Source organism: Piliocolobus tephrosceles, chromosome X (assembly GCF_002776525.5).
Source record: "Piliocolobus tephrosceles isolate RC106 chromosome X, ASM277652v3, whole genome shotgun sequence".
In the NCBI taxonomy this organism is placed as follows: Eukaryota; Metazoa; Chordata; class Mammalia; order Primates; family Cercopithecidae; genus Piliocolobus; species Piliocolobus tephrosceles.
The window spans coordinates 1,255,141-1,271,715 of record NC_045455.1 but is presented as its reverse complement, the minus strand read 5'-3'; the positions used below and the strand labels follow the sequence as shown (position 1 = coordinate 1,271,715).

The window sequence follows — 16,575 nt, the reverse complement described above, 5'->3', positions numbered from 1 at the left end:
CTTCGGGATCCCTCCCCATCGGTCACTTCGGGATCCCTCCCCATCGGTCAGCGTCAGCTGCTCTCAGGCCCTGTGTGCCGCTCTTGGCCCTGAGCTTCTGCCCCATCCCTGCCTGACTTCTCGACACCTGCTTCAGGCCCTGCACCCACCACCACCCCCCCCTGTGCCCCCCACCCGGGGGCCCCCCACAGGGCCCCCCCCCCCCCCCGCCATGCCGGGTCTGCCCCTACTTGGTGGTGGCTGCTGAACCTGCACCCACTCCCTGGGATCCGAGCTCCTCGGGGGGCAGGAGCTGCCCTGATGTTTGTGTCCTCGGCACCTGCAGCAAATGCAGTAGGTGCATCATAAACGAGGACTGAGCCGTGTTGACTTGGTTCGTCCGTGCTGCTGGGCCGAGTTCTAGCCGCCCATGACTGTGTCCGCATCTGTAGACGGATTTAATTGTGTGTGTGTGTGAGGCGCCTCGCTCAGCCCAGGACCACAAAGCCCAGGGAGCCCAGGCCTCTCGGTCCAGCCTTCGGCCTTCACTGCTGACCGACTTCTCGGGGCTTTGCTCAGGGGAAAGCAGAAACTCCAAGGGCAGTGGCACCTGTTGGGTGTCCTGTGGTCAGGCTGGTCTTGGGATTTTGAAGAGAACAGACATGAACAGCATCTGGCTTTGTCATCCATCCTCTCAGGGCAGGAAAGTCTGTTTTCTTGCCCTCAGGAAAACCCACTGCTGGAGAAATAGCAGCTTCCAGACGCTCTCTACCCAAGTAGCTTGCGGTTAACTCTGACGTCCTTTGCCACGTGAGAGCTGTTGTCCGAGGCAGCTGGAGGAGTGAGAGCCTAGAGGAAAGGGGAACCTCTAAGCAGGGTCCACACCGGCCCGAAGACTCCTGGCCCCAGGTGTCCTCACACAACACCCGGGGGTCCTCAGGACCCCGGAGCTGACCCACACCTGCTGCGGGAGAGGACGGTCTGGACCTGCCCTGTGGAGGGAGGGATCACTGCGCCCCTTTCTCCACCACGTCAGTGTGAAGGGCCGCGCGTGCCGTCTGCAGCCTTCACTGGGTAAAAGTGAAGGTCCCTCACCTGGATCTTTTCCACCCTATCTTGAGGTCAAGTGGTTAGGAATACTTGGAGAGTCTTGCCTCATAGTGGAGAGAAACAGCAGAACAGCCTCTTGGGTTGGTTTCAGGATGGGGAGGACGTGGCCCTCATGCTTGGCGTCTGCAGAACCTGGCTTGGGGACGCGATTGCAGCCAGAGGCATAAACGCGACCGCACACACCTGGCCTTTCATTTTCCCTTTTGGAGGTTTCAGATCACGATCAGCCTGCTCATGTTTGAAATTCTCTGAGCAGAATTTGGAAGAAAAAAAGGGCAAAATAGCATTTTGTTTTGTTTTTTATAACAAGGGACATTTTTCTTCCTACTTTTTATTCATTGAAATTAGATTTAAATAACCAGAAAATAAGCCTTTAGACCTGCACCGGGTCATCCTCAGGTCTGTGCCCCCCCAGGACCTTTCTGCAGAGATGAAGCAGGTGCCTGGACAAGGTGCTGAGCACAGCTGGGTCCTAGTGCCAGCCACTGAGGGTGGGCATGAGATGCGCAGGCAGCCTCATAGTAGGCTCTGCGAGTCAGTCGGAGAACACGCCACACGTGAGCAAATGACATGCACGGAAAACCACACAGGAGGCCGGGCGCGGTGGCTCAAGCCTGTAATCCCAGCACTTTGGGAGGCCGAGATGGGCGGATCCTGAGGTCAGGAGATCAAGACCATCCTGGCTAACGCGGTGAAACCCCGTCTCTACTAAAAAATACAAAAAACTAGCCGGGAGCAGTGGCAGACGCCTGTAGTCCCAGCTACTCGGGAGGCTGAGGCAGGAGAATGGCGGGAACCCGGGAGGCGGAGCTTGCAGTGAGCTGAGATCCGGCCACTGCACTCCAGCCTGGGCAACAGAGCGAGACTCCGTCTCAAAAAAAAAAAAAAAAAAAGAAAAAAAAAAAAAAAACACCACACAGGAGCCGGAACGTGTACCAAGTTCTGAACAGTAGCAGCAAAGGGATGAGTTGAACACTGAGGGGTGAGTGTGGGTGGTCTGGAAGGCCCGTGCCCTGATGAACACCGAGGGCTGAGTGTGTTTGTAGGGTGGGAGTCAAGGCTGTGGAGCTTGTGTGGGGGGAAGAGGCATAGCCTCTCCTGTGGGGGGCGTGGGTGTGGCCCTGGCGTCCCGGAGTGTTTGAGACCTGGAGTGTGGGCTGGCAATGGGTATCACTCTGTCCTGGGCAGGCTTCTTTGTCCTTCGGGGCTCCACATGGTGGGGCAGTGGTTCTCGTGATGGGCCTGCTCTCCAGGGCTGGGCGTTGGTGTTTGCAAAGCTCCCTGGGGACTGACAGCAGCGGCCCCGAGAGCGCCTGTGGGGTGGTCTGGGCACCTGCAGGTCTGACCTGAGGGATGGGGAGGGGGTTTAACTGAAGACAGTGAAAGGGGGAGATGTCCCAGCAGGGCCTCTGAGCCACTGGAGCAGGGATTTCAGGTTGGAGGGAGGCAGGCAGCCCCTTCCCAGGGAAATGCCAGGGCAGGAGGGATTTCCCCAGGGAGCTGAGGCCTGGGCAGCAGCAGAACTGGGTGACAGGACGCAGTGTGAGCACTGGCGTGGAAAGCAACGTCCCCGGTGGAGCCACCGATACCATTTATTTTATTTGAGATGGAGTTTCACTGTTGTTGCCCAGGCTGGAGTGCAGTGGTGCAATCTCAGCTCACTGCAACCTCTGCCTCCTGGCTTTAAGTGATTCTCGTCTTTCAGCCTCCTGAGTAACCGGGGTGACAGGCACCTGCCACCACACTCTGCTAATTTTTGTATTTTTAGTAGAGACGGGGTTTCGCCATGTTGGCCAGGCTGGTCTTGAACTCCTGCCTGGGGTGATTCGCCTGCATCAGCCTCCCAAAGTGCTGGGATTACAGGCGTGAGCCACAATACAGTTTATTTAAGTAAACTGTTGCCATCGTTATTCCTAGGGAAGGGGTCCTGCGAGTGGGATGCCAACAGTGGGAAGTAGGAGTGAGCCATAAATGTGCTGAAAGACGGCACGGAGAGGCACCGCAGGTCCGCACCTGGGAGGGACTGGTGCCTGCACGTGCCTCACAGGCTTCGGTTTGAAATGCGGCTACTAGTTTTCTGTGTACCTCTAAGAGTCTTCCCAAGAACTTCGTGTAAGTTTCTTTGCCAAATTTTCAGTGAAGAATTATGCTTTTTTATTTGTTCAAAGCAACAGTTCTTAAGTCTTTCTGCAGCATGACCTCATTGTCCTTTTAAAATCTTCTTTTCTGCAGCCTCATGTTTGACTGTTGGAGATTCATCCTGTGCAAGAGACCTGGAAGCAACAGTTACTCTTCCCCACAACGACCCAATGAGGCCAAAAAGGAGGAAACGGATCACCAAATTGATGTGTCTGACGTCATCAGGCTTGTTCAAGACACACCAGAGGCCACGGCCATGGCCACAGGTAGGCGCCCGGTGCTGCGGCCTCGTTTGATTTTGCAGGTCTCACCACTGATTGGACCTGCACTGTTCTTTGCTATTCTGGTCCTTTTAGAGACTGACAAGGTTTAGATCCTAGGAATGTGTGACCCCCCGCCCCCGGTGGCAGGCTGTGGGAGGGGCTTTGAATGGGTTCACATGGCTTTTACCTGCCCAGGTCCAAGTTGGGACGACTTGTCTCAAGATGTGTGGTCACTGATTTGACTTGGCACTGGTTATCTAAGTGAGTATTTTAAAATGAGTTTGGCTCCGGTTAGAGATCATGAGAAATGTTTGTGTTCCAAATAAAGCACAGTATACCTGAAGGGAACAATTTGTAGGCTTTGCTTCATTCTTTAGAAACAAAAGAGCTATTGTTTGAATTTGCGTGTTTTCATATTAACATGGCAAAGCCTCAGCTGGTCTCCAGACCAGTGCCCCTGCCTGGGCATCTGGAATTGGCTGCACCCCGAGGTGAGAGCTGGGCAGGCCTGGGATGTGAGTGGCCTCTCCGAGCTCAGGCTGACCTCCTGGTGCAGGCCAGGCAACGCTTCTCCCTCCCGCCCCTGCCCGTCTGAATGCTCTGCATGTATTTTCTAACCTGAGCAAGGGGCTGAGTTCTCTGTTCCTAGTCTTGCCTGCATAATTATTTGTTGCCATTTCTTCCCAAACTGATTCCAAAAGTCAGGTTTTCACTGGACAAAGCCAGTGTGGGCACTCGCCACCCACCGAGGGCAGGCATGGATGTGGTGGCCGGGTGCTGGCCTGGCATTGCAAAATCCATCCTGTGGCTGGACGGGACGTGCAGGCTTCCAGCACCAATGGGGTGGCCGCTGAGCTGAGAAGGGATTTTGATAATTCTGCTACCTGCTCTAAATCCGGCGCTTTCCGGGGCCTTGTCCTAAGCTGGCATCTGCGCTGATTCGTGTGGAGTCTTGGGAGTTCCTGGGTCAAGGCATCATTCTGAGACTTTCGTGTTCTGAGTCCATCCTGTCCCCATCCCACGGCCGCTGCCCTGAGGGCTGGTGCCCGGGATTCCGTCCTGTTTGGTGTCTTCAGGTGAGAACCGCCCTGGCCCTGTCTTCAGAGCTCAGCTCTGTGTGTCTGCTGCTGTAGAAAGAGATTCCACCTGGTGACTGCCTGCCGCGTGTCTGTGGTTCCCTGGCCCAGCGGTTCTGGGCCGGAACTCTGCAGACTCTTGCACTTGGAAACACAGGCTGTTCGTTTACAGCTGGCTGACGGGGGAGTTGCGTTTCGGTGTGGTCACCCCAGCCAGGGTATGTGCTTAGTTTTGTGGGATTAAGAATTTGATTTCCGTCACTTCCCTTGTCAGTGCTGTCACGAATGAGAGACTGAAGACTGAGCATCTCAACTCGGGACCTCTCCTGGATTGAGAACCAGGTGCTGTCATTATTCCCTGGCACACCGCCTGCTTCTCTGGGATGTACACACCCGAGAAACCCCGTAAGCCAGGAGGCAGCTACTTCCTACGAGAGCGAAGCGGGGGCTGTCAGGACAGTGCCACACACAGCTTAGCTGTCCTGCAGGGGGCTTCAGAAGAGGGCGGGAGTGAGGGGCTACTTAGCGCCTGCAGACAGCTGGCTGCCCTGACCTCTGTGACTGGAAGGTTGTCGAGTCTTCCCGTCCTCAGCTTGGCTGTGAATTAACTGCCCGTGGCTGCTCAGAACCTGGCTGTGGTTAGCACTGGTGCCTTTCCCTGAGCGCCCAGGCCTCGTGTAGACCAGCTCTGGGGACTGAGGGAGCTGGCTGCGGTTAGGGTTAGAGGTTAGGGTTAGGGTTAGAGGTTAGGGGTGGGGGGTAGGTGTTAGGGGTGGGGGCAATGTTTGGGGTAAGGCAGGTTTAGGACTAGGGTTAGGGTTAGAGGTTAGGGTTAGGGTTAGGGTTAGGGTTAAGGTTAGAGGTAGGGTTAGAGGTTAGGGGTAGGGGTAGGTGTTAGGGGTAGGGATAGTGTTTGGGGTAAGGCAGGTTTAGGACTAGGGTTAGGGAACCCTCACAACTGACCCTAGTGCTTCTATTATTTCTCAATGTACTGAGCTCTCCCAGGCTCAGGAGAGTTTGGGGTCCACCGTGCACCGGCCATGGAACAGAGCCTGGACCCACGCTCCGGCTTTGTTCCTGCCCCTGCTGTCCCTGCAAGCTCGGGCGGGTCGAGAAGCCTTGCACTGTGGACAGCAGTAGTAGCAGCCAGGCAGCTGCTGTGAGGAGCCCAGACGTGTGGCTGGTCAGAGCACCCACTCAGCCAGCCACTCAGTGGCTCTTAATAATGTCACATCTGACTTCTTCCTCCCCTAACTCACAAAACCTCTCTGATCCCTGAGTCCTGGAGGCCCAGGGCTGGCTTTACCAAGAAAGCCCTTTAGGCAGCTTCCCTCTAAGCCTGGACTCCAGGGGATTGGAAGATAATCTGCTTAGAGTTCTGAGCGGTGAAGCCCTCCTGGCTGTCCTTGCCTCGTCTGCTCTGTGGAAAGAGAAGCATGCTGTGTGGACTGTGGCCTGCGGGAAAACCGCACTCAGCTCTCAGGCCCTGCCTGCACCACACCTGCTCTGTCTCCAGGTCACCTGGGCCTTGGCAATGTCCTAGCCCAGCTGGCTGGAGACCCTTGGTGTTGATGAAACCTGTTTGTATCAGAACAATTTTGAAATTAGTAACACTTTTTTTGTCATAAAATAGACACCCATGAAATTTACCATTTTAACTACTGTTAAGTGTAGAGTTCCCTGGTATTATATATTTAACACTGTTGTACAGCCATCACCAGCATCCATCTTCAGAACTTTCTCATCTTCTCTGAAACTCCATCCCCATTAAACACCCACTCCCATTCCCCCTGTTGGAAATAACAGCTCGGTGTTGCAAAGAAAACGAGAACTTAAATAAAGGATTCCTCAACAAGGCAAATTTACTTCTGCAGAAGGGTGCTGTTCACTCTTCTGGTCACTGCAAGAGCACACAGAACAAAGCAGGGAAGGGATTTTTATCCCTAATGCAGTCAGTTCCCGCTGCTGTGTCCGGTCCCCATTGGCTGGAGTCAGACCACACACTCTAAGCTGATCCCGACTGGCTCCTTCACACGAAGCAGGGGTGGGGGCTACAGCGGTGGGAGGAGCAGTTTCAGAACTAAGGGCACCAAATAAGGAATAGATGTGGGTTGTTACAAATTGGGAATGGATGTGGGTTACAGATTGGGAACGGCAGGAAGGTCGTTTGCCATAACTAGGGACAAGGAGGCAAGAAGTTAGGCTTTGAACATAGAGGACAAAGAACGAGGGAGTTCAACAAGTGGAACCTTTGAAGAGGAACTCACTGTATCCAAAACCTCTGCCCCCAGCCCGACACCCACCATCCTACTTTCTTTCTCTATGAAATTGACGACTCTAGGGACCTCATGTAACTGGAGGTTATTACACTGGGCATAACGTTCTGAGGTTCATCTGTGTTGTACCGTGTGACACAATTTCCTTCCTTTTTAAGACTGAGTAATATTCCATGGTGTGGGTGGACCACATTTGTTTCTTCACTCATTCATCAATGGATGTTTGGGTCACAGCCGCCTCTGCTGTTGTGAATAACGCTCCTATGAACACGGCGTGCAAATACCTGTGTGGGCCCCGCTTTCAGGCCTTGGGGCTGCCTCCCTGGAAGTGGAATTGCTGAATCGTACAAGTGTTTGCTTTGAAACCATGATAGAAGGTGATTCCCCCGGTTCTACCTTTGTTTTCCTGCTGGGCGAGGAACGGCATCCCGTCCAACTTCCACATCCTCAGTCAACAGACACTTGTCTTTGAGAAGGTCACAGGAGGCCTGGGCCCTGCTGCGTAAACATTGACGAGCTTATTTTCCAGCTCACTCGGGGCGGTCTGAAGCTGTTCTGTCGGCTCTTGCTTTCCTTCAGGTTTCTTCATTTAGGCTTGGTGACAGTGTTCCGCTACGTTGTTTCAGTGACTCTGTGATTAACTGTTTCACAGTCAGCTATGGGAGGTCCTCTAATCTGAGGGGACCCTCTGCAGACAGGCCTCCTCAGGGCTCCTGCCTGAGCCTGCAGCGTTTTGTAAGCTGACTCACTCCACTGAAGGTCCGCTGTCACAGGTGTGCTGCAGGATTTGCAGGTGAACGGGAAGGCGTGGCCAGCATCAGCTCCCTGGGGCTTCTGGAGCTCACCCGCTGCACGGCCTGTCTCGTTGAGAACAGCAAGCGCCCGCAGGAACGTGCACACACACGTATGTACACACACGGCGCATTTCCATGCGGTGCGTGTGGAGCTTGCCTGGCTCTCCTCTCCCTGGCAGTGCCTCCTATCAAAACACCAGCGCCCGCTCCAGCGTGAGTGCGTGGCCTTGCTCTTCAGCGGTGTGTAATGCGTTCTGGCTCTGGTGGGCCGGGTGAGAGCAGAGGCCTGGGAACATGCTGTTCAACCTCTTTGGAGGAAGCTCTATCGTCTTAGAACTGAGGGTGAGAGAGCAGGAGGATTCACGCACAACTTCCTTGTACAGCAGAGGTGAGGGGCCCCCCGGCGCAGGCGAGCACCGCTAGCTCTAGCGTGGTTCGCGGGCTTCCTGTTAGAAACTCCATCTATCCCCGATGGTCAGTGGTGTCTTTGAAGATGCCAGTGACTTTTGTCCCAGCAAACCTTTGAGCATCACACTGTTCGGGTGCTGGCAAAGCTTTGTGGATAAAAGAACAAGTGGAAGACACAGGGCGAAAGGAGAGCAGCACAGAAACAGACGCTTTTGCCGCCTTGGGTGGAGTCATGACGTTGCTGTTTGTGTCAGAAGCCTTGGAGCAGGGATGAGTCTGTGGCTGAACCTAACACTTCCATGCTTTATGGTGGGAGATTGCACAGGATTCTGAGGAGGGACCTTGTCTCCACCTGGGGGCAGGTGGGAGGGTTGGGAAGCACTTCGGGAAGGACCAAGACTTGCCCCAGCCTTGAGAAGTGATGGGGCTGCCGCATTCAGATATGAGTCTCACGGAGGGGTTTGCAGAGACAATCCACTGGAACTGAAAACGTACTTTGGGGAAGGGGAAAATGACCACAGGAAACAGACGCTTGGAAGAAAAGTGGCTTTTTGGCTCTCCGCGGTGTTCCTGGCATGGGTCATAGTCGCGGCTTGGTGGAGAATCCGCGGTGCTCCTGGCATGGGTCATAGTCGCGGCTTGGTGGAGAATCCACAGTGTTCCTGGCATGGGTCACAGTCGCGGCTTGGTGGAGAATCCGCAGTGTTCCTGGCGTGGGTCACAGTCACGGCTTGGTGGAGAATCCTCCGTGTTCCTGGCATGGGTCATAGTCGCAGCTTGGTGGAGAATCCGCGGTGTTCCTGGCGTGGGTCATAGTCACGGCTTGGTGGAGAATCCTCCGTGTTCCTGGCGTGGGTCATAGTCGCGGCTTGGTGGAGAATCCACGGTGTTCCTGGCGTGGGTCATAGTCACGGCTTGGTGGAGAATCCGCGGTGCTCCTGGCATGGGTCATAGTTGCGGCTTGATGGAGAATCTGCGGTGTTCCTGGCATGGGTCATAGTCGCGGCTTGGTGGAGAATCCTCGGTGCTCCTGGCATGGGTCATAGTCGCGGCTTGGTGGAGAATCTGCGGTGCTCCTGGCGTGGGTCATAGTCGCGGCTTGGTGGAGAATCCTCCGTGTTCCTGGCGTGGGTCACAGTCACGGCTTGGTGGAGAATCCGCGGTGCTCTGGCGTGGGTCATAGTCGCGGCTTGGTGGAGAATGACTGAATCCTGGTGGCTGTGGCCTTTGCAGGGGCTATAGTTGTGCATTCGTGAATCTGACGGGGGAGGATGTGTTTCTTCACATCTTCAGGCTCCTTCTGTGGTTGGGCGCTAGCCACTGCATGCTGAGGGGCTGGTTTCTCTTGGACCACAGAAGATGTTCTTTAATAATTTGGTAGACTCTGGACTTGAAACTTTCTGGTTCTTCGTGCAGTTCTCAAAGTTCATGATTTTCCTGGGAGATTCATTACTTTTTCCTTGCGTGCCATTTAGTGTTGCAGAAAACAGCTTTGAGAAAAGGCTATCTCAGCAGCACGCCGGGTTAAAGAACAGCGCATGTCGGGAGGGTGGGCACCCGCCGCGCTCTTGGCGCATCTTTTCTTTGTAGTTCTGTGAGTCTCGAGTGAGATGGCCTCTGAAGATGAACATGTTGTTTGTGGAAATGGCACTTGCAATGTGGCTGTCAATGATTAACTTCTCGTTTTCCACCTTTCCTGATTCCTCAGCATCTTTTCTACTTGGACTTTGTGTATTACTCAGGAAGCTGGCAGGAATTCCTCATTTTTTAAAGGACATATGTTCGGTGCATATGAACCTCCAGACATTTGGGAATGAGTGGTGTTACTGGTTAATGTTGGAAGCATGGCTGGTATCTGCTCGTGTCCAATGCCAAGGGTGTGGGCAGCTTCCCAAGGCCAGGTGAGATGCCGGCAGGGGGGCACAGGTGCTCTGACTCTCCAGGGCTCTGGTGTTAGGGATGGAGTGGACCACCTTCCCAGCTTGCACAGGGGTCTCCTGGTCTCCCGAGCGCCCTCTGATTCAAGGGTGCCTAAATGGACTGTTCTGAAAGCAATTGGCTGGAGTATTTTTCATCTTTTAATTAAAATGAATGTGACGTATTACCTGAAACCAGGAATAACTGTTCTGAGCTGCTGGAGAGACTCCTCAGGTGAACAGAAGGTGTCTGAAGACAGCAGGCAGCTTCTCTCCCATGAGCCCCTTCTCAGAGCCAGAGCAGCTGCTGCACGCCCCGGAGCACACGTGATTCTGTGAGTGTATCAGAAAGTTAGGGGTTTTCTGCCTAACTGCGTGCTCTACAATATGTGCTCTATGATTAAAGTCGGATTTCTCCTCTGAAGAAAGTGTGTTTGATGTTACAGAATCAAAGGCGAGCATCACTGGTACCAGCCTGTCAGACACAAACACCAGGCTTGTGGGTTTGTTTGGTTTTTTTTTTAGACAGAGTTGCGACCTGTCACACAGAGTGGAGTGCAGTGGTGTAATCTTGCAACCTCCACCTCCTGGGTTCAAGCAATTCTCCTGCCTCAGTCTCCTGAGTAGCTGGGACTACAGGTGCATGCCACCTCACCTGGCTAATTTTTGTATTTTTAGTAGAGACAGGGTTTCACCATGTTGGCCAGGATGGTCTCGATCTCCTAACCTCGTGATCCGCCTGCCTCAGCCTCCCGAAGTGCTGGGGTTACAGGTGTTAACCACCATGCCCGGCCCATGCTTATGTTTATTCACACTGCTCTCAGCTTTGCCGAGGGGATGATCTGGGGAGGGGGATTCACTTGGTTTGAACTGTTCCCACTGCAAACAAATTCTCTCCCTCCCGCTTGCCTTGTCCACTTCTGGGTTAAGATTCTGCCCATCTGTCCAGGACTGGCAAAAACACTGCTTGTTCCCGAGGAAGCCCTTGTAACCAGCCTCTCCCCAGACGTCTAATCCCTCGCTTGCGATTCCAGCAGAGGGCTCAGCATCTCGTCCACAGCCAGCCAGTGTCCTGCCAGTCTCGGGAGGCACTTGGCAGCATGAGTACATCCTTCACCCCTGTGTCTACAGACCCAGCCTCCCCACCCAGCATGGACTGAAGCCGGGCTAAGGCGTTGATCCCAATGGGCTGTCTTCAGGGGTTTGGGACAGGCCTGACCATTCACCCCAGCGTTCTGTGCAAACGTCTTCATCAGGAGTGCACTTGGGAGGTCCTACACTAGCGCAGAGGGTGGGCAGCCAATGGATCTGTCAACTCGAATGCAGGTAGCGCTCAGTGGCATTTGGAGGAGAGTCTAGTAACCAAGAGGATGAATCTCTTTGAAGGATCTGATGGAAACAAGAAATGAAGAGGGTGTTTGTCTTTTTTTTTTTTTTTTTTTTTTGAGACGGAGTCTTGCTCTGTCGCCCAGGCTGGAGTGCAGTGGCCGGATCTCAGCTCACTGCAAGCTCCGCCTCCCGGGTTCCCGCCATTCTCCTGCCTCAGCCTCCTGAGTAGCTGGGACTACAGGCGCCCGCCACCTCACCCGGCTAGTTTTTTGTATTTTTTTGGTAGAGACGGCGTTTCACTGTGTTAGCCAGGATGGTCTCGATCTCCTGACCTCGTGACAGGATGCAGCATTTTAATTCACTTAGCAAAAGTGGACTGGAGAGTCGTTTTGGTAAGAAACCTGACTGAAGCATCAGCCCAGTGGGAACCCATTTTCCCAGTGCAGGAGCTGAGGCCCCTCTGGATTACATGGATTCTTGGGGTGCCCCATCCCCTATATCCCCACCTGTGGGCTCTGCCCCTGTGCTCTCCGGACACGCACCCCCCTCCACTGCACATGGCCCTGAACTTGCCGACAGAGGCACCGTTGAAAGACTGTCAGACCTCCACGCTTGCGCCTGTGGTCTGTGGGCCCCCGTGCCTCTCTTACTATTCCTTCATTCTCTTTCCTTGTGCATAGCAACAGTTTCTTTAATTCAAATTCATTACAAGATATAAAACCACACAATATAACTTTTAGTTTTTGGATATTTTTTCAATTATATGTTCTAAAAAAAGACTATCAGGTAAGAATTTGCAATTTTTATAATATTTAAATGAAATTTTTCTTTCAAAAATGTTGGGAATCACTGTTTCATTTTAAAAAATGCCTAGAAACACCTTGAAAAAATAGAAAGCACATAAAGCAGGCACATTCTGAGGGTAATTGTTATTAAATGAGTGTTTTTCCCATGACTTTGTATTTGTAGTCTTTTCTTAGCTGGTGTAACATTTGTTCTTAATACTTACTAGACAGATTTTTTAGTTACACTCTTGATAACAGTATTCATTATTCATTCATTTTATCAGTACCATCAGTAACTCCAAAATGCATTTTTTTATTAAACTAAGTAGACCATGAAATGTATTTGAGATGCAATATCAAATTTTTTCATCCTTTGAAGGACCCCAAAACCAGTGTAATTTCTCTTCCCTCAAATATCAAGGCATGGCTGAATTATGCATGTTTCAGATTTCTCTTACCTTCTTTACTTACAGTAGAGAGGCACCCCTCCTCCATGAGGTAGTGTTTTCCTGCATCAGAGGCACCCCTCCTCCGTGAGGTCAGTGTTTTCCTGCATTTGGAGTGACTGTCAGGTTTCCCTAATCTCGAGCTGTTCTTGTCCCTCCCACAGTCTGGAGTTTTTCTGGGTCTCAAGTTAGAAGCAGGAAGGTACCCGTGCTACCTGGAGAGTTAGGTGTCTAAGGGAGAGAATCTGGCGGACAAGCCCGTGTTACTTGGCTGAGCTGCAGAGTGAAGAGCTCGCCTGTGGGTGCATTGAGGGGGAGGCAGGAAGGGGCGTGTGTCTGTAGATTACAGTTTTAGTTTTCCCTAACGGAAAACAGAGAGTTTCGTTGTTTGTAGTTGGTACAAAATGCAGAAGAAAACTGCATTTGAAAACAGCTATGAAGAGTGGTGTCTCTGTTGCTGCTGGCTTGTGTGTGTGTGTGCGTGCACGCGTGTGTGTGATCAGTTTTCTGATATTCATGGGGCACATGTGTACCTTTTGAGCTGAGCTGGGTTCCTGAGATGTGGTTAAATGCAGAAAGACTAGAATTTACCATCTGTTGAGACCAGATGTCTGTGGATGGCCAGTGACCCCAGAACGCAGGACAGGATGGGCAAGTGCCCTGCACGTTGTACGGTCTGCCGCCCTGCTGTTGAGGGGCTGCTCTGAAGCTGGAGGGGAGCAGTTAGTCAACAGTAACCCAGTCAGGTTGTGGGTGGGTGCCGGGGGAGGGCTTGCAGGGAGAGTCAGGTTGTGGCTGGGTGCCGGTGGTGGCCGGGTGGTGGGGGGCTTGCAGGGAGGACTGGACCGAGCTCTTCCAAGTGGACAGGATTCAGAAAGCGGAGAGGAGGAAGAGCCCCACAAGCTGAGGGCACAGATTGGCTCACAAAGAGCAGTGCAGCCACTCACTCTGCACAAGAGACACTCCTGAAAGAAACAGCCATGGCTGGGCGCGGTGGCTCACGCCTGCAATCACAGCACTTTAGGAGGCCGAAGCAGGTAGATCACGCGGTCAGGAGACAGACCATCCTGGCTAACACGGTGAAACCCCGTCTCTACTAAAAAAAACCCCAAAAACTTAGCTGGGCACAGTGGCAGGCGCCTGTCGTCCCAGCTACTCAGGAGACTGAGGCAGGAGAATGGTGTGAACCCGGGAGGCGGAACTTGCAGTGAGCCGAGATGGCGCCACTGCACTCCAGCTTGGGCGACAGAGTGAGACTCTGTCTCAAAATAAATAAATAAATAAATAAATAAATAAATAAATAAATAAATAAAAATAAAAACAAAACACAGCCAGAAGAAGTTAAAATAGAAGGATGAATAGGGCAGGCTGGTCAAACCAAGTTAGAAAACGGAGATTGTAAGTTTGATGCCTAACAACGTAGAATTCAGAGCAAAAGTCTTGAAGGATAAAGACACCTCCACTGATAAAGTCTGAGATTTGCAGGGAGGCTCTACACACTGTTTATCTGTAAGCATCCAATAGTACAGAAATAATTTTAATAAATCCGAGTCTATAGGATTTGTATGGAAAACAATCAGGAACCAAATGACCTCCCACCTCCTAGTCTAAGACAGATCAAGTACAAGAAAATTCTGTCAAGACACAGAACCCCTGAGGGAAGTCCTGTAGATTCTGTCAACTTGCAAACACTGCTGCAAAATAAACCTTTCTGTTAGATACACGAGACACAATTTCTAGAAAAATGATTGTATTTTGGACGACATAGACACCCTCAAATTCCCAGGGATATGAATAATACAGGAACATTGTCGTAGACATTAATAACAAAATCAGAAGGCCCCTTTGCTGGAAAAGAAACAAAACAAAAAGTGCCACTAAGCAACTTTTGACTTGGAGGCCGTGCCAACTAAAATGGAAGAGTTTCTTAAAAGCACAACACACAACATACTGAATCTATAAAATATGGCAGGAGAGATTGTCAGGAAGATTATATCAATATGTGTATCAGTGAAAATATAAAAAGGATGCAAATACCTACATAAAAATGGTAGAAAAAGAACAATACAACAAACCAAAAAAGTAGATAAAAGCAGAAAATAATGATAGAAATAATAAAAATAATAAATCCAAAAGCTGTTTTGAAAGAGACACGTGAGGCCCCAGCTCGCAGTGAATGGAGGAGAAGCCCAGAGGCCCAGAGCTGGAAATGCGGGGTGGGGAGCAGCCAGAGGACGCTTTATACAGTAGTCAACTTTTTATAGCCAAATCTCAATAAGAACAGAAGAAACAGATAGTTTTTCAGAAAATTACAACTTTCCAAATTTGATCCTGATAGAGCCGAAGTCTCCTAGAATACATGGGAAAAGGAAAGCACTCTTCCCCGAAAGAGCACCAAGCCAGATTATTCCACATGGAACGTCTTCCAGATCTCTAAAGATCATACAATTTCAGTGCAACTTAAACTGCGTTGTGAGGTTTTTTCTGTCCTCTAATGTCACTTTATGTAGTGATTTCAACATTGATCCCCAAACCTGACAACATAGTACTTTGGCAAAAATAAACTATGGACTAATCTCATTTCTCAGCATTGAAGTAAAAATCTTAAAACATGCACAACACATAAAAAGAAAAAGAAAAAAAAAATCGACCAGGCGCAGTGGCTCACGCCTGTAATCCTAGCACTTTGGGAGACTGAGGCAGGCAGATTGCCTGAGCTCAGGAGTTTGAGACCAGCCTGGGCTACACGGTGAAACCCTGTCTCTACTAAAATACAAAAGAAATTAGCCGGGCGTGGTGGTGCATGCCTGTAGTCCCAACTACTTGGGAGGCTGAGGCAGGAGAATTGCTTGAACCTGGGAGTTCATGCAATGAGCTGAGATCATGCCCCTGCATTCCAGCCTGGGCGACAGAGTGAGACTCCATCTCTACAAACAAACAAACAAACAAACAAAAACCATCATGACAATTAGGGGTTTATTCAAGGGATGCAAAGATGGTTAACATTAGAATCCATTAATGCATAGAGAGAAATCATGTAAGTTTCATAGATGTGGAAAAAGTACTTGACAAATGAGGTGCCTCTTTATGGTAAAAGAAATCCAGTCACATAGGAATTGGTAGATACTTTTTTCTGTAACCTTTTATTTTAACAATTTCAGATGTACAGAACAATGGCAAGGGTAGCACAAAGAATTCTCGCATATAAGACATTCAGATTCCTTAATATTATGTTTCACCACGTTTGGGCTTTCTTCTCTCTCATGTGTGCGTATTACACAAATATACATTATTATTTTCTAGGTGTTGGAGAGTACGGGACAGACAGGCTACCCTTTTATCCCCATGAACTTCAGTGTTTGCTTCTTAACAAATATATTTGTTCACTTATAAAACTAGAGTGTAATTCTCCAAATTGTTTTTTGCCATTACTTTGAATGGCAAAAACCACAATTACCTTTGCACCAACCTAATAGTTAATTAACTTCAATACACACTCTTCTCTAATCACTGCTGTTTTGTATGTAGATCCAGAGTCTATGAGTTGTCCCCCTAAATGTTCTTTAAAGCAAAAGAAAATTTTGGAGCATGAGACTTTGGAGCAGGAGCTGCATTCAGTTGTCCTGCGTTTTATCTTTCTTCACTCTGGAGCAGCCCGTTACTATTTCTTTGTTTCATGACATCGCCACTTTGGAGCGGGCAGGCCAGTTATGTTGTAGAACATTCCTAAATTGGGGTTTGTCTAATGTTTATTGTTAAATCCAGGAGATGCATTTTTGGCCCAGAAATGCTGATGTGTTCTTCCCAGAGCATCCTATCAGGAAGCATGCCAGGCCAGATTATCCCGTTACGGGTGGTGGTAAATTTGACAACATGGTTAAGAAGGGAGAGCTTCCGTAGCATGACCTAAAAATATACACACACATTATCCCCAAAGCCAGCATCCTACTCAGCAGGAAATGCTGGAAGCTCTGCCACCGAAGCCAAGAACAAGGTGACACTCCCCTCGACTCCCCACAATGTGTCCCCGTTAGAGTGCTCCCCACGCTCCCCG

At 50.8% G+C, this 16,575-nt stretch overlaps 1 protein-coding gene across 1 annotated transcript in view; it reads left to right on the top strand.

Moving 5' to 3' along the window:
- The window catches only part of LOC116418596 (guanine nucleotide exchange factor DBS-like), a 149,393-nt gene that overhangs the window by 3,730 nt on the left and 129,088 nt on the right, over window positions 1–16,575 (top strand). The window contains exon 2 of the mRNA XM_031934985.1: window positions 3,322–3,494. Within this exon, the coding sequence (XP_031790845.1) occupies window positions 3,322–3,494 (173 nt within the window). The remainder of the gene's footprint in view (window positions 1–3,321; window positions 3,495–16,575) is intronic.